The following is a 25,057-nucleotide window of genomic DNA, read 5'->3' as shown; positions in this document are numbered from 1 at the left end:
CGATTTTATTGACGAAAAACATGCTGTTTTCCATTTAAACATATTATCGAGAATAATTCCTTATAGTTCTGCTACAACTGAAACCTTTCTAGCATTCCTCATTAAAATTCGTTTACTTACTTGAGATAAATAGTTCATAGAATACGAAGAAAAAATAATACTAAAGATACATAAAGGAAAAGTAAGCTAAATTCCCCATAATGTATAGAGTAATCTTGCACAACAAGACCCATCAACCATTTTAAAACATAAACAAAATGCATAAAAATTCAGCAATATTGAACATAGTTGAAAATAGTCCCATATTTTATACATATTTCTGAAAAGCTAAAACTTACCTTCCATGATCACTTTCAATACCCAAATCCGGAGATGAATTGCCTTCGGCCCTCTCCACTTGCGCTAGGTTGAAACCGCGCAATTCGTCCCCGGGATCTTCTGAACTATACGCGTTTTGCTCCGAAAATTGCCTTAAGATTTTAAAATTACCTTATCATTCTATCCACTTTCAAAAACTAAATTTTATACCTTCTATATGCCATTTTATTAGAGCCCATATCGGCCGGAACCGTCGCATTCAACCCGATGCTAAATTTATCCGCCTGCGCCTTAATCAACCGATTATGTAGGTCGGCATTAGAATTCTCCATTTCGCTTATCTTCAGTTCCAAGTTAGAATTGCGCTGCTCTAGCTTGGCAACTTGTTCGTTGTATTTTTCGATAACTTCAGACAAGTTCCTCTCAACTTCTTGCTCCAAGATGCGTTTTTCCTCTATCACTTTGTTACTGTCCTGTTCAAGTTGCATAAAACGAATGCTAGAGTCACTCAACTGGGACTGCAAAGACGCAATAATATTTTCATAATTTTTGATGGCATCTGCAATGTCCTTTTCCTTTTCTACATATGAAGCAATGGTACTTTTATAGGACTCGACAATGATTTTTAAATCCGAGATTTCGGTCATTATTTTCTCAGCCTCAGCTTTTTTGAAACAGTTCTTCGAGCATTCTTCTTTAACCAAGCTAAAACGAAATATTCGACTTTAGATACCATTGAAATAAAATTATCTTATACACACCTCACACTCTCCTGCGCGATTCTGACTTCAGCCTCGCATTTTTCCTGCACTGCTTTTAGCTTTGACAAAAAAATGTCCTCCGCATTTTTCAGTTTTTCTATCAGGTCCTCTTCGTACTCCTTCTTCAACTCAATCTGCTTTAATCGAGAAGACTCTTCCAATGCTTTCACCTTTTATATACTAATTATTAATATGCGTTAATAAATTTAAGTCATGACAAACCTTATCTTGAGTGACCACAACCTGATTGCGTGCTTCAGTTAACTGTTGCACGTAAGTCTGACAATCAGACAATACTTTCTGCTTCTCCACTTCTACTCGATTAATTTTATCCTGCATTTCTTTATCTTTGCCTTTCATGGTCTCTTCGCACTGCTGTTTGTATAGCGTCAAATCGTCAACAATCTACGAAATACATTAAACCAGTAAACCTCAAAAGTGTTAAGCAAATATTTATTACTTTCTGGAATTGTTCCATCTTTGCCAAGGCAGTAGTTTTGTCCAGTTGGGCCTGCAGCAGCTTTTCTTTGCCTTCTTGCAGCTCCTTGTCTAGTTCTTGAAGTTTTTGTCGGTACAGCACGCTGTTGGCGATTATTTCCTCAGATTTCTCATCTACTTCTTTTTGCAGCCGAAACACATCTGGGAAGTTAATGAAATACGTTCGTAAACTGGCATTATATTAAAAACGGTATTTTCAGAAAATTTACTGCCAAGGCAGACAATTTTAACATTTGACTGCAGTGCGTGAATGTTCTCCAAAACTAAAAAGAGGTTTCACAGATTAGCATCAAGGTTCAACCTTTGATATTTGAGACCCCAACTGTCGCTATGGTAATTTTCAAAATAAATGTATAAAGCAACAATTCTCCTGGAGAATGAGTTTCAATCTGATGCGCTGTAATTTCTCAAAATTTATATAACATTTATAGTGAGGAATTTAACGTTCAAAAATCTTAATTTTCCACTAATTTTGAAATAAAAACATAAGAAATTGAACGAAAACTCTCAAGTCTTTTAAGACCACTTTCACCATGTTGCTAACAGTGCAACCTTTCATGTTTCGTTTTTTAACGGCACAGTGCCACGTTTTAAAGCAAAATAACAATACAATATCGACATATTTTCTCTTGAAATAGTACAAACGAACCCTTCTTTAAGTTGGATCAATAAAGAAAAAAATATATATAAATCGAGATTCAGACACGGTGAGGATCAGTAATTAATAGGAAATTTTAATGAAAGAAGATTTTTGTCCTACTGCTAGTTTACCTTGACTCAACTCAATCAACGCACTGCGTCTCTTCGATGGCGTCAGACCTCTATACAATGTATCGTCATCTTCTGTAGACTCGCAATGATCTGCCCTTGAGCTGGGCGTACCCAAAGCGGGTATGGAACGATCCAGACCAATTCTAGCTCTGTAAAAAAAGAAGAAATAGATTACTAGAGGGCGTAATTACCAATTAACTAATAATAATTAATAAATAATAGCTTCATAATTCGAGGACACCAAATGCAGCTCGTGACTAACCTAGAAACAGCTCTATCAGGCTCGCTCCATGCCTCACTTTCGCTGTGCGCCTCACTCAAATGCACCTTTTTAGGAGTCAAGACCGGTTGCACGGCGACATCCTCCTGCTCAGCTCCGCTGTCGCTCAATCGCTCAACACCGCTTTCTTTTCCTTGAACGTCACAATGGTTAAGACGATTCAGCTCGTTATCGCGAACCTGAAGCTCTCGCTTCAGCTTGAACACTTGCTCGCGTAGGGCCTTTATTAGGTGCTCTCCATCTGAGAAACCAAAACACACATGGTAACCACAATTATTAACGTATAATACATCATCCGGTCCTTTTAAGCGCCAAGCTACAATTCCTAACAAGTCGGAAGAAAATGTAAAAGAGAAGTATAATTTAATAACCACGATTTTTCACAAATTGTCACCATCAGCAGCACAACTTATTACGAGCGTCCTCTAAGTTACAAAGTTAACGCCTCATGTTAGAAATACGACAAAAATAACACAATATATAACACGTGCAATTTAGTATCTATAGGGAGGTTGTTCTAATTAACAATTATTGCTCTTTATTAGATATTTTGCGTACAGAATTATAACGTCGCACATAGCCAGTAGGGCTAAACGGAGAGGTCACGTTAAGCTTAATGTTTCTATGCAAATTGGCAAACTAGCTTTTAAGTAAGTAACAAAATACCTGGTTGGTCTCCGTTGGTTTTCTTGCAAAGACGCGACTCGAAGCTTAAAGAAATACTGTCGGGAATAATACTGAAATGCGTTTCCTCCTCATAGTCTTCAGTCGCAGCCAATTTAAGTTCTTGGAATACCGAGCCGTTCAGTAATGTAGTGATGTTGGACAATTGAGCCAGGCTTTGATCAGGATTAGCCATTAGACTCGTGGAAAATGACCTTCATTTAAAAGAAAAGCTTTGTCATCTACAGCTATCTCAATATCTAAATTCTCAGAATAAATAAATTTCAGACAGCAGAACTCCCTAGCGCAAACCTGCATTATTTCAACAACCCCAAATAAAACTCATGTTGTAGAACTTAAAACCACCACAAATATCGGTGATTTTGGAAACATTGGGCATATTAAATACCTTATATTGCTACCTTTTGATATACTATTAGTTATTTACCATCCTTAAATATTTTAAATTGAACTATTTGTATTTTATTTCAAAGTCTGGTCCCCTTAATGCGTAGCAGATCTTGATGAAATTGAATACAGAATATGAGCATTTTTTCCGGAAACTTTTTAATGTTAACGACTTAGTATTGTAAGAAGAATTGCAATTTTGAAACATTATTTTTGAATAGAAGTAACTTGTAATAAAACACGGCTACGCCAATGAAATTTTTGCGTGAAAACTTGTGAGTAATACATATACTAAAAAAAAAAGAAAACCAATTAACCACGGCCATAGTATAATATTCCTTTTTGAACCGTGTCAGATTTAGACCCATTTACGGACAAATAAGCATGATATTTCTCTAACTGTTCATATCGTCTCCCAACTGCCCTGCTTACCTTGACATATCAATGCTGTTGCTTATAATCTCCCGCAACTTCCTGTTCTTTACCAACCCCAAAAAGCCCAAAACAGACTCCTGCTTCAATAGAGAATCTAAAAATATCGCCAATTCTTCCAATCTCTTCCCCAACGCTGCACACACCTCGCCGACTTCATGACGCAATTTTTCGCTCTTCTCCAATTCCTCACTAACACACTCGTAATCGGATTTCAAGATCTGCAAAGCTGCCTGTGCGCTCTCCAACTCCAAAACCCGAGTTTCGAAAAATTTCTTCTCTTCCTTGGCAAGCTTAAGTTGCTCCTGAAATGGGTAATATGAATCGGTGTTTTCGATTAGATAGGAACTGGTCTACCTGCAAGATTTTGATGTGCTCTATATTTCGATTGGGGGAAAAAATGTTATTTGAAGAATCTTCGTCGGGCAGTTTGATTTCCAGACCTAATTCGGAGATTGTCTGCTTCAGTAGTTTAAGCTGTGAGTCTTTGCAAGATAAATCTTTTCTTAGTTTGACAATTTCAAAGGAACTGTTTTGCTTCATCTGCATCTTTTCGATTTGCTTGTTTTTATCCCAGAGTTCTTTGTTGACGATCTCTTGCAAGAAGCAAGTGCAGGTTTTCAATTCGGTGTTTAATCTAAGGTAAATAAAAACGTGAGACAAATAAAACCAATAATTTCCCTTACACTTACTTCTCAATTTCGTTGTTCTTCACCTCCAATTCCTGCTTATAAAAACTGCTGCGCTTTTCCGAGGCCGTGTCTCCCTTCTCAGTCAGTGACCTATCAACATCCCCAGAATCCTTTGTCTTGCACAGAACCTCAAACTCCAAATCGATGATCTTGTTTTCCTTCTCCTCCAAAATGTTGAGTATCTCGTCGTACTGAGACCGCAAATAATCCATTTGAGCATCCTTTTCTTTGAGCGTTGCCACTAAGACCTGACATAATGTGCGAATTTCACTCTATACTCCCGAATGAAGACGGAGGACGTTTTTACCTGGATTTGTTCTTCTAATGCACCGACGAGCGTTTGGTACTTTTCTACGAGTCCCGCGTCCATATTATCGTGTAGCGGCTTGTCCTCGGTCATGGCCAATTTCTGACAACAGGACAACACAAGGAGTTAACAAACAGAAAGGATTTTAGGCAGCGGAATGGACGGGTGTGAAGCACTCGTGGCAGATCAAATAAAAGGTCTCGGGCACTACTAAATAAAATACATGCAAAGGAGAGGCTTTTTAAGTCTGGAAAAAATAAAATAGTTTCTCGACCAAGCCCAAATGCATAAGTAATATTTACAATGAGGAGTTTTACTGAATGTTCCATTAACTTTGACTGGTAAACACCCTGACGGACTTTTTTCACAATTCTGTTTCGATGGTTAAAAAGCAAAACGATGAAATCCAATGGATTCTTTTCTTGAATTTTTGTTTTGTTTTATGTAATTTCCTTGGGGATTTTCATTATTTCGTCTTGCATTCAAATTTGGATGCTCAATCGACGTTTTTCTAAATTAGGAACCTTGTGGTTTGTTACACCAATAGTGTCATATACATTATAATTTTTAAAAAATGGCCCAAAGTATAACAAAATTGTTTGGAAAAGTAAGCAGGAAATTAAAAAAAAACGAAAATTTCCTTATTTTCTTGACAAGAAACGACTTATGATTTAAAGTTCTTTTTATTTAGTTTTGCTTTGAAAGATAGAATTTGGTTTAAAATTGTTCATTAGACTTTGATGAGCTCATTTTAAGTCAAATTCGACGATAAATAATAAGAAAATAATTATTACACTGCTGTACTCTTGTATAATACTTCCTTTATAAGAACCGTCATTTTTAAAAGCATAAAAATACATATTGGTTTTGCACTTTAACCATCGAATTACTACTTCTGAACTTTCTTTGCTAAACAAATGAATTACTTGCAAAAAACACAAAGCCGGCTAAAAATAGCGACAATAGCAGGTTATTCACACGCGGAAAACCGAATGAATCAAATATGTTTAAATACCTTTACGAGTGATTGATAAGTTTTACTGGAATGTCTATTCCGAATATCACAACTCCTCACTGAGATTTATATAAACAAAAATATTAAAAATGTTCCAAATATCGGTAACTCAACCGGCAGTATTGGCAGAGAAATGAGCTCGAGGCGTCGTCATTCCAGCGGAACGCATCTGCTCGATTAAAAATAGCCCTGGCATGTTCAGATCCAGAACTTGGGTGACAAAAGAGATTTTTATTTCATATCCCGGCTATTAAAAACCGTTTCGAAGATGATTTGTCTTCAGTTCAAAAATTTCGACTTTTTTAAGACGAAAATCTGGTTTATTTACAGCATATTATATCCAAATTATTAAGTTTTATGACTTGTCTGTAACAATTTCGTACGACTTTAATAACATAAAATGGAAAAACAAAATATTATTGATAAAAATTTTCACCGTTACTCGTAATTAACATAAATCGTTCTGTAAAAGATATTGCCGCCGTGCTACTTCAAAAATTTACCATTTACTGCCAATTCGAATCCAAATGTTACCTTTCTTTTAACATAAACTATTCGAAGCCATTTGCCTAAAACGGCGATTTTGTTCTCATTTCCAGTAAAATCGTAAGTCACAAAGCTCCGTAACATGTCACAAAACCACAAATTTTGAATATCTTACGAGAACAGACAAAACGAAATTTTTCATTTAAAAATGGCAAAAACATTTAGAAGGAATCTGCACCTTGTAGAAACGCCCAATATATACTATTTTAAACAATTGTCGATTCGATATGTAAGGCAGATGTTCTCCTGTATAGATAATGGACAGTAACTAAGTTTCACGTATGCTGAATTGATAACCTCTCATTCAGTCAAACTTTGTTTGTCAAGTGCGGTCAATATCACTTATTGATACAACGAAAAATATCTCCTTTCAATGGTGAATCACATTTTTAAAAGCTGAAATAACTTACAAGAGGTCACAACCTAAAATAAACGATGATGGTAATGGGATATTATATTATAGCTATAATATAATTTGCCAGAACTCAATATATTTTCCCGCAAAAAGAAAATTAATAAAATCAAACAAAACAATACCTAAAAAATAAGAAAAACACAACATCCAAGCAATTAAAAATCATGCAACTTTCCCTTATATGCGGAATAACTCAAATTTCATTCAAAAGCGTTATGGCGGGAAATGAAACTTTCCATAAAAAGACATCAGTTTAGTATGTGGAAGATCTACCTCACAAGGGGGAGTCCCCATCGCCGTAACATTCAATTTGGACACTAAGGGACGTAGCGGCATATCAGTACTCTCTTTCGGCGATTTGGTAACTACGTTCTCTAGCTCTTTCTGCAACTCCTCGTTTTCCTTCTCCAGTTTGGCAATTCGGGCTGAGTCTTTATTCCGGGTATCTATAATGTTCTTGATGATCTCGCAGGCCTTCATTTGCTCCGCGTGCAGTTTGATGTTTCTCTGCTTCAAGATGGTAAAATCATGCTTGAGGGTGGTGAATTCTTCGCGTACGGTGTCAGTATCAGCCCCTTCTAAGAGAAGTCGCTCAAAATTCAATAGATTTTTCGGGTCGGGCATAGGTGGTAACTGAAATGGAAATTTTTTATGTTAAAAAATATATTCCGGTATTCCGTAGATAGGTGTACAGTATTTACTATTTCTTTTATTATACAAATAAGTTTTGTTTTTGAAGTACCAGAGACCTGGATCGCTTCTAATATACCCTACCTAAGTTGATGTGGGACTATTGCCATTCTTTAAGAATATACGAAAATTGAATCAAAAGCACAATTTTCCTTCTACTGGGTAACAATTGTTTTTCATCGTGACCGATACCCACCTAGGTTAAAAGGGCAGTTTTTGGAGAAATTAGAAAAAGGAAACGCTCGTTTAAGATTATGTGAACGATAATTTAGTTGTTGAGGGAGATTGAATTGTCAACATATACGGGGAAGGGGGGTTGCACATGTCTACTTACTTTAGATTTTGAGGGCGACTTAACTTTCCCCGGCTGACTTATCTGTACGTGTAGTGCGCCCTTTTGCGCAGCTCCATCAGCTGTTCCTGCATCCGGTACTGAAATAGAACGATCGTCAATATTAGACGCGATTTGTGTTTGGGCGCAACCCGTAGACACCACTAGGTTTTGGTTTTTCTTCGCTTCGACAATGGCGACATCTAGTTTCGTCTGTTTCTCTTTCAGCATTTCTTTTTGCTTTCGGTTCTCTTTCTCTAGAGCCGAAATGCGCATTTCCACCATCATATTCGTGCGTTCTAGAGACCGCTTTTCACGCCTAGTTTCTTCAATATCGTGCTCAAGCTCATATTTGGACATCTGCAAAACAAATTGATTCAATCACATTGACTTATAACCATTCGGAATTAAGGGTTGTAACGTAATCAATTGCACTAGGCTTCATTCTTTCTTTTACTCACCGAATATTTTTGGTTAAGGGCCGCCAGTTGAGTTTTCAATTTCTCGTTAGTTTTCTGATCCTCCTGCATCTTGGTTAACAAATTACCGTTCTTGGTGTGCAAAGCGGCCAAATTTTCCTCGTATTCCTTCACTTGTTGAGCGTAGTAATGCAATTTGTCATTGGCTGACAGTAATTCTTTGTTTAGACTGTCAATGATTTCGTCTTTGCTCTCGCTCTCTCTTTGGAGGGCGTCGATATGCTGGCGCAGTCCTTCACTTTTATCGTACACGGAATTGGCCAACTGGTTGTCACGTTCCTAGAAATGAAAGCGGTTCCTGAAGACCAACATTTACTAACGTGTAATTTACATTATTGCATTTATTGCTACAATGTAAATTACGGAAAAGCGATAGAAAAGCGTCCAGAAATATGGTTTCCAGAGATCGGAATTTAATGAAGTTAGAATTGAGTTATTTCCTGAGAAATGCTGCGACTATTTTCAGAAAGATACTAAACATTTCTTCACCATTGAGCACTCAAAAAAAATCCTATAAACATTCTGAAATACAGGGTATTAAAATGAAACATGGTACTTTCATGTCGCCGATTTAATTGAAATATTGATTGTTGATAATTGTAATTTATTACCTTCTTCCTAAAAGCAGAAGAGTGTAGAACCCCTCTAGACCCTAAATATTTTCTCCGATTTGGAGATGTTTCCAATTTTTTCCAATTCCGTTTTATCTTATTATTATTAACACAATTACGTTAAAATCCACAAAAAAAAGTCTAGATATGTCATTCCACGGGAATGATTTGCTACTACCTCAGGAAAATCTGTTGAAGTCCTGGACACTGAACAATCTGAAAACCTTAACTTTCCAAACGCTTCAAACGTTGCTGATAAACTGACTTGCTAGTCGAAACGAACAGCTCAATCAATGAGAAAGGCAGATAATTTTTTCGGAAAGTATCATTAATTTCGTCGAGTTTTCGGGGGTCATAAAAATAAATATTATCGAGTTTGAAACCAAATTTTTGATATAAAATATAGCGCCAAGTAAAAAATGTATCTGCTAGATAAAGCGAGGATGAAACAAAGACTTGGATTGCATGAACCAATTAAAAACATTGTTAAACGTTTAAATTGGACACTAAAAGAAAATTATTAGTCATCCATTTCTCGTCTGTCTATATGTTGAGATTCAGGCGTGATTTTATAAACATAGAGAGGATCGTTCGAGTATCTGTTTAAACCTTATGAAATCGAAGCCCTCAAACTGTTAGTAAAAGTCACGTCCTACAATTATTGTACATTCAATCAATATCCACCTCTAGAATTAACCATGTGACTATCTGGAAAAGCTCACCTGCAACTGCGATCGAAGATTATCAAGATCTTGCTGAAGCTCAAAGATCTGCTCCTCCTTGTTTTGCGAATATTTGGTGCGCTCTTCCTGCACTATTTCCGCCGCTTTCACAGCTTGGCAAAATAGTTCATGCCGTTCTTTCACCTCTCTTTGGAGGCTGGCTATTTGCGTCTACAAAAAAAATATTGACGTCCCCAGGAATTGTCGAGTAATTCCAATTAAGCCACCTGTAACTCTATATTCTTCTTAACAATATTATCCTTATCTAAAGTAAAATGGGCCCCTAGTTTTTCTTCTAAAAAATAAATCCTGAGTTTGAGATTGAAGTTCTCCTTTTTGAGACTAGAGAGTTGCTCTTCCACTTCCTTCACCGTCCTACCTCCCAGGGGAGCCGAAGGGGACCACAATCCCATGGTACCTAAACATATTTCTCATCAAAGAAATTGAAAATTAGAAAGCAGCGCAAAATGTGGAATTTTACGATTTTTGACATCATCGCAATCTCTGATTGAACCATTCTTTGGGCTAGAAGGGAAGGACAGAGGTGAAGAGGGGGCTTCTCCATCTTTAGTAGAAGGAACGCCTCTTCCTCCGAGGTTGTTTTTTAACACTGCCATTATGTATTCATTAGCCATGTTTCGGGAAATGATTCAAACTCTTAAGGCTTTTATTTAGAGGGTCCATTTACACTATAAAATCGGGATATTTGTGGGCTATGTTAGTTGTATGCTTGGATAGCGACTACATTGAAGAGTAGATGTAATAGGGGATAACAAGATAAGAAAGACGTTTATTTACGCAAAGAAGATCAAACACGTTCGGTAGTATCTGTCTGTTGGGGCCCTATGGAGATTGAGAGCCAGAAGGTCGAACTATTTAATCTGAAAAACAGCTTTCATAGAAACAAGAAACTGACCAACGTTCTGCCTTCATTTTATCTTTGCTTTGAAAATTATTTTTCTGGTAAAGTGATCTAGGGACTGATTTTTCGGCCCAAGACTGAAACATTTCTCTAGAAATGTTCAAATAATACTCTTCAAACTTCAATGGCATCTCTAACTTAGACTGAAAATCTCGTAAGTTTATCAATAAATTTTTAAAATTTGGATGGTCCTCAAGAATTCTCTAAAATTTATTGGTAATATTTCTAAAAGTTGGGAGTTCCCAACGAAAAATGCAGGTACAATGTACGATTTTTGGGTCGATCAAAGAAATTTCTGAAGGTTGCTGGTGACTTGAAATATTCTTTATTCTCTATCAAATTCTAGAGGGTGTCAAGTACTTAAAAGAAATATTAAATTAAAAAATAATTTTGGGTTTTGAAATTTTCTTTTCATCGCAGAGACGTTTTTAAAGATTTCGCTGTGGACATTTGGAAAGTTGTGTAGTATTTGAGTAACAGTAACTTTTTAAAATTCACCAGGAAATCAAGGACCTCCAAAAGCATCTTTTTGGTAGTGGAGAAATGCGTGTATATTCAAATACCCGCCTTAACTTAGATACACTCTTTAAACACGGTAAAAACTAAATAGAAGAAGGAAGCACATTTTTTATCTTACGTGATGAATTGTAAATGAACTCCAGTTTGGTGTCTCTAACACCAAAGAAATGGGCCTCCGTAAAACGTGTGCCCCACTCGTGAAATTTACGAGAAATTTCGAAATATGAATAAACACAATAAAACGAAAATTGCCTAAATGCCAGAAATGCCAAGGTTCGCTTGACTTGAGGTGTGCAAATAAAACTTCAGATAAATGTATTACAGGTAAATGCAATTTATTTCCAAATCACGAGGTGAATTAACAAACCCTGAAGAGCGAGGAACAATGGCCAAGAAGATCAACTGTAACAGAGGTGACGATTCGCAGGAAAATCAAGCATGAGTAGATGGAACAAATATCAGCAAGGGATTTGAAACTTATGATAAAGAGAGTACGAATACCGATCAAATGTTCTGTTTAACTTTCCTCTGAAGTAATTGAAATTATCGGAAATTCTATAGGTACTTATGTATGTATTCATTCATATGCTACGTACATGCTATTAAATTATGTTCCTCAAAATTGACGAATATTTAAACTAAAAATGAACACAGACAAGGCCGTTATTTAAAGACTCGCACCGTTTGTGGCACTATGCAGGCAATTTGCCATACACAACTGACAGTTTTAGAAATATTTCAGAGCTGTTTTCTTCATTTTAAATTAATGTTTTCATAAGAATCTTTAGTCATGGCATATTATTGTAACAATCAAGCAACTTTTATTGACTCATCTGACCGCTTCATAAAGAGGAAAATTTGAACCTTATACGTACATATAAACCTAACGAGCTTTTTTACAGAGCCAAAAAACTCTCCTGCTTTAGCCCAAATCCTGACTTAAATCACCGCAAACGACACAACTACGTACGAACTTACTCTTTGAGTTACTTAACATCCGTTCCTATTAAGCAATTTTTGAATATACCGAAGTTAAGACAGGAACCCTTAAACTCCCTTAACTTTAAGTCTTGGTAATTGCTTGGCGCAAACGCACCTGAACGCGCCGTGCGACCCCAAATTTTTAATTAAAAACATCCGCCATTTTGTCCTACCCGTGACGTAACCAACGTTCAGAGGAATAAGCAAACGTCAGAAGGCGCTATCTCTTGTTCTATTTAATGCTGCTTTTAAATTAAAAAATAATATGTTAAAAGGTAAGAGGAGAAACAATTTGGAGCCGCACGGTGTATTGTTGTTATGTGTGAAGGTAAGAACAATTAAGGCTAAACTATAAGCATGTTGGGAACTTTATTGTTAACACATTTTCTATAATAAGGTTGGAGGTACAAAAACGTTTAGTAAAGAGTGAGGGCAGTAAAAAACATATTATGGTAAACACAGTGATAAAGGGTAAGCACCCTTAATGGAAAAACATATTTTATAGTAATCAGAGGAGAGATTAAGGTAACTATCAGCGCATATGATTGAACGTAAATTTCCAACAAATTATGAATTGAACGTTTGTAAAGCAGCATAGAAATAACAATAATAGTCCTAAATCTCGGTGTCGGTAGTTGTGAAGTAATCGAAATATCAACTGTACTTTTACATATTGCATGTACCTCGTGCGAGAACTAGCAGACATGTAAATAACCCATTTACAACTTTGAATTTATTTTTATTGAACTAACGAACCTAAACAATGTGAGTAAATTGGCTGGACGAATATCGCGTATTCGCTTTTCTCGTTTTTGGCAGGGACAACAATTTTCCTGTAAATTTATACTCCATTGACGCAGATTACATGGAGAAACTTACGTAACGGTGACATAAGATTTGGGAAACTTTGAAGATTCAATTTATTTCAAAGGAGCTTTTAAGAGAAAAATCTCCCAACGCAGTTATTTTTTCGGGGCAGATAAATAAATGTTATTTACGCGTTACACCACAGGAAACCTTCTGGAAAAGCGCTGCAATACAAATTAAAATAATAAATTTGGCTTTGGCAAATTTCCATGACGGTCCAGACTCAGACACAACGAGGCTACATTGTTAGAGTAATTCAAGGGAGTAGTCGCGAGAAAATTGAATAACTCGAATCTTTTCTAAGGTGAAATAACCAAATCGGCCTGCGGACTTGCGGAATGGACCTTCAAAGGTTCACCGAATATTGGCCCGTTCAAATTTCCCCGAATCAGAAATTTCGTTAACTAACCAATTTGCTGAGGCCTTCGAGATTTTGTCAGAAAATCCGTAGTCAAAGGTCTGTTATTCCAGTGTAGTGTAGAAGCGAATTAAAATAGACTGACCGTGGGTGGCACATGACATGGAATCTGATGCTTTGCAAAATAAGGATTCATCCTGGAATTAATTGATATCTGTTAAATTTTTCCGATTAAGTAAATTTCCTATTTTCGGTGCGATTGGAGGCCCCCTAGAACGGCCTCTCAAATTATATTTTTCCACACTTTGCGTTGATAAGTTGCTTCGCTGCAATACTTCCTGGAAACTCACCTGATGCCGACCTAACTGACGCATCTTCATCCAGAGTTAGTTGTAATACACTCGGGCTTGTGCTGAAAAAAATTACTTGTCAGATCCATTCGCACGTGAGCTTAAATAAGCAACAGTTGGGAATATATTATTAACTAAAGTGGAAAAAATGTATATAGGTATAGTGGCTATCTATAGTATTCTAAAACTGGCTGTTGGTGCGCTGCAGTGATTCAGCACAGGTATTTCTAACCTTTCCTTGTTTGAAATACAGGCAATCTTTGTAAGTGCATATACCGAAGGTAATTATTTCTAGACAACTATAAGTGAACCCGAGGGAAGAACTCATCTGGACAGTCTGTCAGGCCTGAAGAGCCAATTATCTATTTTAATGTCTGGATAACTGCTTGATATTGAGACAGCGACGACAGTCCTCAAAATTAACACAGACTTTAGACAAAATACAGAGGACTACGTTCTGGATTCGGTGACTTCCGAAAAAACCCCATGTCCATTATTGGAAACGTGCAGAAATCGTTGGAGGAATTGTGTGAACAATGGAACATACATTTCTAAATATATGTCCATTTTTATTTCGATTAATGGACATGGGTTAACTTCAGCTTTAAATTTTTCTGGGCGTTAACAACCTCGTGGATTGATAGTGACAACTGATAGAAATTTATTTACAAATTATACTCAATTCTCAGACAATTCATATACTCAAGAAACGCCTGCAGCGTTTCGATCTATCGAAGAAACCAGGTCACTTACCGGATTCATTTCGATGGTACATTTGTTGTGCGAGAGATATTTAAAATATTTATGTCTAAAATCTGAAATTCATTGGCATTTAACAGTTTGCAGCTGTAAATATCCTCAATAACTTGACTAAGTCAATATGAAATTATATAATAATTATCTTCGTAGTAAAGAAAGATAGTAAGGACTACCACGAATCATTTTCGTGGTAGTCCTGTGTTAGTCCAAGTTAGTGTGTTTAAAACTCCGGCCGTAGATCGATGGGGTTTTGCAATAATTAATTAAACAAAATTATACTGGTCAACATTAAAAGTTCGTAGGTATGTAAAACTACGGACATGAGTTTGGTGTACTTCTGGGAATAGCCACTATTATTCATAAGGTCAACTTATCGTCGATATTTTCTCTCAATAGGTCTCCTACACATTTCAGTGTTTGCACCACGTACCAACATTCGTCCGCATATTTTTTCTGTAAAAAGATTACGATTGAGCACGTATTTTTTCGCATGCAATCAGACAGTTTTCTACATGGGGAATGTCACAGTAAAAATTTTTGTTTAGACTTTTAATAACTCTGGAAGTCCTTAAGATATTTGGATCATCAAAATTTGACGTGAAGACGTTATTTTAGATTTATCTCCCTAGATGAATTGAGTGATCTTTCCCTCTGTGATTTTTTGTTGAGCCCCATCGACCGATTCATTCCGAAAAATCGAAATCCCTGTTCAATTTAGAAATTTTTCATCCCCTTCATCTTACCATGCAGCTGACGTTGTTTTAAAGTTAAATGTGTGCAAAAATATCAGCCAGTGCCTTCTGTTTTCCTAAGGATAGAAAGTTCCATTTTAGTAGATTTTGCGTTGTAATAGTACTATATTTATGGTGCCGAAATATCGCCAAGTTCTTTTTATATTAACTATTTTTAATATAAATTTTAATAATAATTTTAACAGTAAACGCGGCAGTCTGATACAGAAAAAAAAACGCTTCCTTCTGTAATGAATGGAATATGGAATTAAGCAACACACATTTCATTCCTATTGAAGAATGAACGTGTACATACCATCACTTTGGTTTACATGCACGCAAGGGCCACATGAACAGTAGTAGAAACAACGTTTGCAGTGGTACAAAAAACTTTCCGTACGGTTACTTATCGTAGGAATACGTAGAGATTTAGAGGCAAGATAGCCACTTTATTGGCAAAACATGGAAGGAATATTTATCGGTCCATTAACAATGATAATCAAGAAATTAGTAAAAGAAATTCAAATTTTTGGCGAATTTTTTTTTAAAACGTTCATATTTTTGCTCAAAAAAGTCCCCGGACGATTTCGCATAACTAAACTAATATTAACTAAATTTAGCTAAATAAAAAAATTATTCGAACAATAAACATTTTATCGGGTTTCCTTTAGGCTTTAACGCCACTTGTACTCGTCGATTCAAAAAATAAACTAAATTCAATGTTATGTTAGGCGGGATTTTATTCCATTTTTCTAATAACGTTTCTTCTATGTCCTTTTTATCGTTAATCGTATGTGATGGTATTTTCCGCTCAAAGTGTTCCCCCAGATGTTCAATCGAATTTAGATTATAGTGGGCAATTTAGAGTGTTCTTAACGTTATATGACATAAACTTTTTTGTTAGACACGAGAAATGTTTAGCATCATTGTCTTGCATAAAAGTAGAAAAATCTACCAAGGTCCAGCTTTTTCGCGCTCGCTTCAAGATTTGCTTTTAAAATGTTCACATACGCTTTGCTGTCCATTAATTTATCTGCAAAACACAGATTTCCCACCCCTGCTGCCGACATACAACCCCAAACCCTATAAACGCTCCCACCTCTATGTTTGACCCTTACAAATAAGTCTTTAAGTCGAAGCTCAGTATTGGATTCAACACAATATTATCTGTTGTTCCAATACTTTCTGCGCTGTGTGTATATATCAAAATAAATAAAAAATAAAATAAAAATAATAAAATAAAATAAAAATAAAAATAATAAAATAAAAATAAAAATAATAAAATAAAAATAAAAATAATAAAATAAAATAAAATTTAAAAAAACCTTAAAAAGCGACTTTTAAAAGTATTGAGAAACTCAAAGTGATATGGAGAAGCTCAATTTCTAAAATTTCTGCGACGTATACGTAGGCAATTGCGAGCGTAGCAAATTTCCAAATTTCTGACTGACCTGAGACAACTCTGTTCAAAGTTAAAAAATCGATTGAGAAAATGTAAAAATAGTTTATATGAAAATATACAGAAGAATTCTATATTGAAAGAGGATGTTGGATCCTTGTGACGAAGTTATTTTTGGTATTATATAAGGCTCGTTCCCCTAAAGTAATGAAAGTGGGCATGTCGTTGCTCGGGCATTAAAAATCTGTAGTGATTTTCTTCTCATTTTCTGTTCTTTTGGGGTTTAAAAGATGGACCGGACATTCCCAAAAATTGTTCACGTGAAAGGTAACATTTAACAACGTTTAAGTGAAACGATTTTTCAAAACGGCCCTCCCACACGTTCATTCTTAACACCTCTAGACGTTGTATCAATTTATTTTAATGCTGCCTTTGTTTCCTCCAGAATAAGACATGGACACAAAAAAAATAATAAACAAACTTGTGCAACAATGAAAAATAAACTCCAACTCATTACCAATTTATAATACGACAATAATTATACTTTGAAATAATTATCGCGTAGGCATATTTTAAGCAGCTTTGCTGTGATCTTCAGTTAACCTCTGGATATTTTTTAACACCAAGACGCGTAGGATGCTCTATGCAGGTCCTTTGCGCGTTCACAAGGCTGAGAATAAAATAAACTTATGCTGAACTCCGAGCGGAAAGCCTTAAATTAAGAGCACTTCTTTTGTTAACTTTGGGAAGTAGAGATATACAATATATGGACAAGGAGAGATCGCAGCTTTGATTGGACTATTTTTAGTTCTGTGCCGGTACCATATTGTTTATGAATGCGGGAAAACGAGTACCAATGGGGTTTCGTGCTGCGAACCTCTGATAAGTGCACTTTTTAAGCCACGGTAAAAATGCTAAACGCAATAACGAATATTAAGTGACTGTTTAAATGGTGCGTTCACCAGTATCTGGTTGGAACAATCCCGCAGTCTGAATGCAGATAAGAGGAAAATTGTTCCACATAACGAGGACGTTAACCCAATGATATCTCTGTTTGTTTCCATAGGGTGTATATCGACCAAACCTGCGGCAATTAGATAGTTTCTAATGGAGCGCGAAATTTTGAATTGCGGCAACAACTTCGCCAAATCTAAAATAAACTTCCCACCTCCATTACGACCAAACGGCCTCATCCTTTTCAATTATAACGTAAAAGTGTCAACTTGGAGAGTGAAAACAGAAAGTGAAATGGGAGCAAAAGAAATTATATTGGGACCTTTGCCCACAGGTTAATTTTGGATTGCCGCCTTCCTGCATTTCCGTGTAGTCTTCTTGATCGCTTTTCCCCCAAGTCTCTGTAGCACTAGCTGCTGTGTCCGTCAAATACTCAATTGTTTATGAGTCTCTGCCTATAAACGATGATATATTAGTTTGTTTGGACTACAACAATATGAATCTGAGTTAAAAAAGGCTTTGCATAGGTTAACGAAAAGGTATTCCTTCCTCGCTCGTTCTCGGGGATAAACAAAATTGTTTAATTGTCTAAACACTCCTGCGTATGGGTACAACCTGTCGGCTATAAAAATAGTTCTAAAAGGCCATCGAAAGCGGTTTTAAATGCCAAGTGTTGGCTCTAAAACATCGCATCGAGTTGTAAATAAAATGGAACTGGCAAGCGAATTATCAAATTCTGAGTGATAAGCGGATCCCCCCCCATAACTGCTTAGGAAAATCGAATCCAGGATTTACATACAATATCATTTCAGTATTTGTCATCATTTCTATTAAATTTAATAAGGTCTTTTGTGTCTGCTCATTAAAAAAACGCGTGGACTTGGCGTGACAAGGGAAGCAGAATCTGGAAATAGAAATAGGTCATGGAACCGATATTATTATCCAGATGTTCAATGATAAGTTATAAACAGATAGAAGACACATTGAATTTTGTCGACGAGCCTTTATGAGCAAATTTCCGTTCTCTATGGCTTATCGTCTTAACGCGGGGTGGTCCACCTTACAACACACCAAGCCTTTACCAAACGATACGTAACACACGCGGTAGCCCATTTAAAACGCTCCACCTGAAATATCTTGAATGGATTTTTTTTTCTTCGGAGACACTCCAATTTTGCTTTTAAGGGGACATTTTTAGATCATAAATTCGTAGGTGTGGAGTCGTCCCCCTAAGCAGGGTGACAACCCCTTCAAGAGTCTTAAAAAGTACGAGGGGCCAAGTGGCCAATCAAATCAAAGGTATTTCAATTCTCCTTACAGGTATGACGAATTTTTTTGCGCCGCCTTTAAATATTGTAAAAAACCGTTATAGAACATCGGTGAAGTAAATCGAAAAAAATGACCCAAACTTAATAATAACAAACTCGCCGATACTACAAAAAATTATGTTTATCATCGAATTCTTCAGATAAGGCGATGGGTTTCGTCAGCATCGAAGGGGGTAGTTTTGTTCCGATTTTACACTGATCAGAACTGACACCCGAAACTTGTCGATTTCACGATTTTTTTTCTACCTGAGATAACCTGAGGGGTGAATCTTACCTCAATCAGCTTCAAGGCTTCATCTACACTCACATTGTGGATATCGTTGAAATATCGCCCTTTAAGATTTTCGAAGAGGTTGCCACCCCGTTTAGGGGGATGACTCTACACTTACGAATTTATGATCTAAAAATGTCCCCTTAAAAGTGAAATTGACGTGTCTCGAGCTTCGCGAAGAAGAAGAAAAAAGTTCCATTCAAGATATTTCGGGTGGACTGTTTAAAGGGGCCACACCACGTATAAACTTATATCCCTAGAACCTTCCGTTTTCAAAAACGTTTAACGTTAGAAAAAAATACTCTACGCCACTATGTTGTTCTTACAAACCAGTCATATTCCTACTTTATGTGGAAAAAAACATCAACTTGATTTGATTTAAAAAATGGTGGTGCATGAGGTCTTGACTCAAAGCAGCTACGCAAATAAGACAAACGTGAAGAAAGATGTTTTCAAAACATTCCAACACGAGAGGAAAATATTCCACGCCACTGTCCTTTTATGAAAGACCAACCTTTTTCAAAAATATGAATTTGACTTGATCAGAAACACTGACATATTCGACTAAGACTTAATACAGCTGTGCTATAGTTCTAAAGCAAATATGTATTATGAGCCTCCATATTTAAAATTTTCTATTTGAAAAGGAAATGTTCTAATCCGCTGTAATTTTATTGTACTAGTATTCTATGCTTACGTGGTAGCAAAAATATGCCCTTGATTTAATAAAATTCAACATTTTGTACAATATTCCACGCCACTGTGACCTTTAACATTTTATTATTTCTTATCACCCTTTTATGCGAAAAAACATTATTAATCTGCCGTTTGATATGCAAATTTTGAAAAAAACTCTCAGCGATTTCGTGAAATCCGGAAACTGTAAGATTCTTTAAATTATTTCTCAGCTGTACATTTCTGTATATATTAGTTTAGGAAACACGAAAATCGAAATAAACATACAATATCCATACAAAATACAATTCTAAAACATTTGTAGTTGGTAACGGAAATAAAGGAGGAAAATGTAAAGTAAATCCTGAACAAGGTAAAAAAGTACTGAAACTGGGCACATGAAAAACGTTTATAACGTGTACTGAAAATAAAGAAAAAAATAATTACTAATTTAAAATCAAGAAAAGGTTTCCAAAAGATTAGCGTTTGCGAAGAAACCATATAAAGAGGCCCAGGGCAAAATACCGTAATGCACTGTGGACTAATGAAACAAAAATTATGCTATTCAATCCAGCAATATCCCAAAGCCATGCGAGACGTTTTCCGCTACAATCCTTCAATCTGAAGAATACCCATCAAAACCATATAACATGGCAAAGACAGCGTAATGGCTTGGGGATGCTTTATTCTACTAGAGACAGAGTCCAATTGTTTTGATAAAGACCATGACAGCCAACATTTATTTAGACGTCCTAAAAAATGTGATGCTACCTTTTGCTGAGTAGGATATGCCGTTAAAATGAACTTTACTACAGGATAATGATCCGAAACGCAAGGCGAGTGTTGCACAGTCCTGGTTCGGAGAAGAAAAATTTTATGAGCCACCGCGCTCGTCAGACCTTAACCCTATTGAAAACTTATGGATAGCGAAAAAAGCCGTTGCTAAAAAAAAACAGAAACAAAGTAGAAGTATGGTAAGAATTGGAAGTGGCGTGGAAGGCCGGCAATGTTGGGTTATGGCAGGAACTTGCAAATTCTACTTTCAATCGATGCGTACAAATATTACAGCAAAAGGGTTACTCAACACATTATTAGTGTAAAAAAAAATCAATACCATAATTTAATTTCTGTTTTTTTTAAATAAAATATATACCGTGTGATTCAAGAAGATGGCTCATATAACTTTTAGGTTTTTAAACTTAGAAAATAGAAATTTCGAGGAAAGCTATATGAGAATAGAGCCAATTGATAGACATTAATGGCCTTTATCTAGCGTTTCCGGTTTAACCGCATATAACCTTAACTTGCGATTTCTGAATGTAATGCCCTTTAAATTTTTACTTTTTGGAAACCGAAAGGTAATTTTCACTCTAAAATATGTCATTAAATTTTTTTTTCATGTCTACGCCTCTGATCCATACATATTAGGCACAATTTTAGGTCGGATTTATGGGGAAAAATATTATTTTGTCATTTTATTGAGTACTCCTTTTATAAGCAACTTAACTACCGAAGAACGGTTTTTCCCCTTTACCTTTGGTTTTTCAAGTGGCAACATGGTAGGTCATTGCGTTTTGCGAAAAGACTGCTTTTTCCCGATTTGTTTGGTACCAAACACAACGTATGTTCATTTAGAAATGAACCGTTAATTCGTTAAAAATCTTCAAATTTAGAAAGCAATACGTTGGCCGAGGAGTACGTCGCGGCCGCTTTCCAAGCGACAGAATAAAATATTTCTATTTGCAGAAATTGTGGACAGTCGTGAAAGCGCAAGCGAATTAAATTATAAAAAAATTCTAAATGATACTAAAAGTGAAAAAATTGATATGCCGTTAGTGTCTAGAGAATGTCGTCGACGGCCTTCCGATGCTGCGCAACTTTATATGGAAAGGTTTCCGCCTGGAAACCATCTAGACCGCCACTATTTTAGAAAATTAGTGAATAAAATGAAAACACAAAATGGTAATGCAGAAGGAAACTTTATTATCAGTGAAGACAAAGAAATCGAATCAGAAATCAGTGGCGTAGCTTGACATGAAAATATCATAGAAAAATTATATATTTTTTAAATTGACATGTTTCTGGGCTAAAAATAACCTCTAGATTTCAAAAAAGCAAAAATGTAAAGGGCACTATGTTTAAAAATCGAAAGTTGAGATAATTTCCGATTAAACTGAAAGTACTAAATAAACGTCATTAATTTCAATCAATCAACTCTATTCTCATGTAGCTTCCCTCCAAATTTCAACTTTCTAAGTTTAAAAACAAAAAAGTTATAAGGGCGAGCCCCTTGTTGAATCATCCGATGTATCATCGCTATTCCAATTCACACTTCGACAATACTTCTGTTTCTTCTGTCGTAAACTAATTACTCTTTATATCTAAATATGTGCTATTTTAGTTGTGTAGGTTTATCATAAACATAAAATCTTTTTTTTTTTCTAAAACAACGATCTTTTTGTGTTTAATAACAAAAAAAAAACTGTGCACTGCTATTTTAATTCACACAAGTGTATTAATTATGAATTGCTATTTTAATTACTATTTAATGTCACCTCATTTTCCATTGCTGATTGCTGATCAGGTCGATCAAGGTAAAAAAAAAAGCCTCCAGTAGTCGTTGAAGTGTCAGAGGCATGACTTCGAGGAATTCATCTGTTATCAGACCGATATTTCATGATATATAGCAATATACTTAATTACCGCCCCACGATTACGATTCTACGCTCAATCCGAAGTTTTTTTCTTCAATATTGATAATCAAAATATATCATAAACAAAATTTTCAGATTTTCTTTCCCAGTTGGTTAAAAACGAAAATTGCATTGTCAGTAATACCTATAAATATTATAAATAGTGATCATTAGGAAAAACCTCCAGTAGGCGTTAAAATAATAGAGGCATATCGTAAACTAATTAACGTTTTAATATATTGTTACAAGACAAATAGTATAGTAAATAGTAAATAGCTTAATCGACTCGTTTACGGTTCACCACCTACTGTGTGTGTGTGTGTTTATTTTTAATGATCACCCATTATTTAACTTCTTAAGGACTAAATTACAAATGGGCTGTTAACTTTATAATTGAGCTGGTTTCCATAGAAACCAAAAATCTAACCAACACCTGCGCTCGTCTATACGAAATACAGTACCGAGGCTCAATTTCAACATTTCTGGCTATTGGCCTGAAATTGAAATTGATGGCGCATTAATGATTTAATCTCGAACGTTATATAGGTATTTAATTCACATAAGAATGACTCTTGGGGGGATCTTAAAATTGTCAAGTGGAGGGTGATCTGACTTGAATTCGTCTAACAACTTAAAATTCAATATTCTAGATAAAATGCGCGATTTATTTTTATCGTAGGACATTTTTTTAATTCTAAATATGTTAGTTAATTTTTCCTTACCAAAACGGACTAGACGGACTTTTAGCAAGGCTATTCGTGGGGAATTTCTCACTGGTAGGCGATCCGAACCTATCAGTAAAATTAAAACGCGACATGTCTAACAAGTAAACTCCAAAAAACCGAAAAACACTCTTAAAAACTATACAACGCACTATTTCAGTGTCCTATTTTTTCCGTTTCATGTGTTGTATTATCGGTCTTTATCGAAGAACAAACATAAGGCACTGTCACTCTTCGCCAGACATGATTCATGGCAATTGTCCATTGCTCTTTTAAATCGGTGTTATTCGCCAAATTTTTATGATTCTTGGACACAGTTGTAGTCAGAATGATGTATGTCAATATCAGGGGCAAACCACGCTGATCCGATACCGCCCACAGATAAGAATTAATATACGAAGCGAAAACTTAAACACCGCACTGTACAATTAAACTGTTATTAACACACTGTTTGCTAAGTGGCGAATAAGCAAACAATTTTCCGGTGATCAGCGAAACGAGGGAACACTAGCGTGCCACGCTTTGGAAAACCGAACTGAACACGGAGATTTTATCGTCGCGTTGCAAAGCAAAACAATCAGCTTCTGGACCACGTGCGTGCGACATGACCAATGGGGCTGTCTCTCTCTGATTGCTTGAGAGCGACGCGAGATGCGCACACTGAAGAACGTCCCAAACAGCCCTTCTACTTCTCCTTTAAGAGCGTACATACAGGCGGGCTCTTGTCTGTGGCTCTGTTATCGATCGCGCATGGAAGGGATTTAGTTTTGACAAAAGAGTACATGTAGGCGGAGAAGACAAACAACAAATAAATTCGTTGAAAAAGTTTATTAAAATATGTTTATAACGAAGTTAAATGGATAAGTACAGTACGATCTCTATTGATTTCAATGACAGTAAAGCTCCGCGAATCCGAACCCCCCGTAATCCGGATATCCTTGTAGTCCGGACGAAATTGAAAAAACGTAATTTGTATCGTGTGCCTTGTAGTCCGGAGCCACCATGGTTCCCCTGATCCGGAATGCACGTGAATAGTGCAGGGGATCCCCGATTATGAACTGAGAGAATGAAGAGAGATCCCTGAATCAGTTTTATTTATGTCTAAAAAGCATGGCCCCAAAAAAGCCCCATAAATCACTAACGATTTATGATGAACAGAATATTTTGCAACAATTAAGTAAAGGTGTCAGCGGAAAAGTGTTGGCATTGAAATACGATGTTGGTACGACGACTATTTCGAACATTAAGAAAAATAAAGAAAATATAACAAGGTACATTCTAGATTGGCAAATAGAAAGTAATTTGTTGGGATTTTTTTACATTTATGTTGTAGTTACACTGACAGTTGCGTTTTAACACAGCTGCATAGAAATATTCTGAGTAAAATCGAATAACTAGAATTAGAGAATGAGTTGTATGCATGGTTTCGGCCACAATGAGAAAGACTTGGTGATTTACGCTAAAAAGCATAAGGGCAATGAATTGATTGCCAGCAGAGAATGGGTAAATTTGGGTAATAAACTTTTTTTGTTTATTTTGCTCCATACTATTATCCCTTTAAATATCTCGTACTTTTTTTTAACACTCCA

The 25,057-nt window shown here is 36.0% G+C and overlaps 2 protein-coding genes across 7 annotated transcripts in view; one reads left to right on the top strand and one right to left on the bottom strand.

Moving 5' to 3' along the window:
* LOC136339721 (large ribosomal subunit protein uL10m-like) overlaps nucleotides 1-25,057 on the top strand; it is a 236,614-nt gene that overhangs the window by 151,909 nt on the left and 59,648 nt on the right. The gene's annotated exons all lie outside the window — the stretch shown is intronic.
* The window catches only part of LOC136339713 (centrosomin-like), a 28,114-nt gene that overhangs the window by 1,256 nt on the left and 1,801 nt on the right, over nucleotides 1-25,057 (bottom strand). Inside the window, exons 1-20 of one of the 6 annotated variants that reach the window (XM_066283152.1) lie at nucleotides 23,469-24,017; nucleotides 13,937-13,998; nucleotides 10,167-10,357; nucleotides 9,940-10,110; nucleotides 8,589-8,885; nucleotides 8,280-8,487; nucleotides 8,131-8,228; nucleotides 7,380-7,739; nucleotides 5,131-5,232; nucleotides 4,824-5,071; nucleotides 4,489-4,768; nucleotides 4,132-4,436; nucleotides 3,295-3,506; nucleotides 2,611-2,869; nucleotides 2,349-2,497; nucleotides 1,540-1,718; nucleotides 1,302-1,484; nucleotides 1,080-1,249; nucleotides 529-1,023; nucleotides 339-470 (exon numbers count right to left, since the gene is read on the bottom strand). In XM_066283152.1, coding sequence (XP_066139249.1) covers nucleotides 339-470; nucleotides 529-1,023; nucleotides 1,080-1,249; nucleotides 1,302-1,484; nucleotides 1,540-1,718; nucleotides 2,349-2,497; nucleotides 2,611-2,869; nucleotides 3,295-3,506; nucleotides 4,132-4,436; nucleotides 4,489-4,768; nucleotides 4,824-5,071; nucleotides 5,131-5,232; nucleotides 7,380-7,739; nucleotides 8,131-8,228; nucleotides 8,280-8,487; nucleotides 8,589-8,885; nucleotides 9,940-10,110; nucleotides 10,167-10,357; nucleotides 13,937-13,998; nucleotides 23,469-23,563 — 4,196 coding nt within the window. In that variant the 5' untranslated portion in view covers nucleotides 23,564-24,017. Of the gene's footprint in view, nucleotides 1-338; nucleotides 471-528; nucleotides 1,024-1,079; nucleotides 1,250-1,301; nucleotides 1,485-1,539; nucleotides 1,719-2,348; nucleotides 2,498-2,610; nucleotides 2,870-3,294; nucleotides 3,507-4,131; nucleotides 4,437-4,488; nucleotides 4,769-4,823; nucleotides 5,072-5,130; nucleotides 5,233-7,379; nucleotides 7,740-8,130; nucleotides 8,488-8,588; nucleotides 8,886-9,392; nucleotides 9,501-9,939; nucleotides 10,111-10,166; nucleotides 10,358-10,420; nucleotides 10,590-11,498; nucleotides 11,653-13,936; nucleotides 13,999-23,468; nucleotides 24,018-25,057 lie in introns of those variants that run through there. The other 5 variants (XM_066283149.1, XM_066283153.1, XM_066283151.1 and 2 more) reach the window with 5 other exon arrangements.

The sequence above is a fragment of the Euwallacea fornicatus genome, chromosome 6 (genome assembly GCF_040115645.1).
Source record: "Euwallacea fornicatus isolate EFF26 chromosome 6, ASM4011564v1, whole genome shotgun sequence".
Lineage (NCBI taxonomy): Eukaryota > Metazoa > Arthropoda > Insecta > Coleoptera > Curculionidae > Euwallacea > Euwallacea fornicatus.
This window is presented reverse-complemented; position numbering and strand designations above follow the sequence as displayed.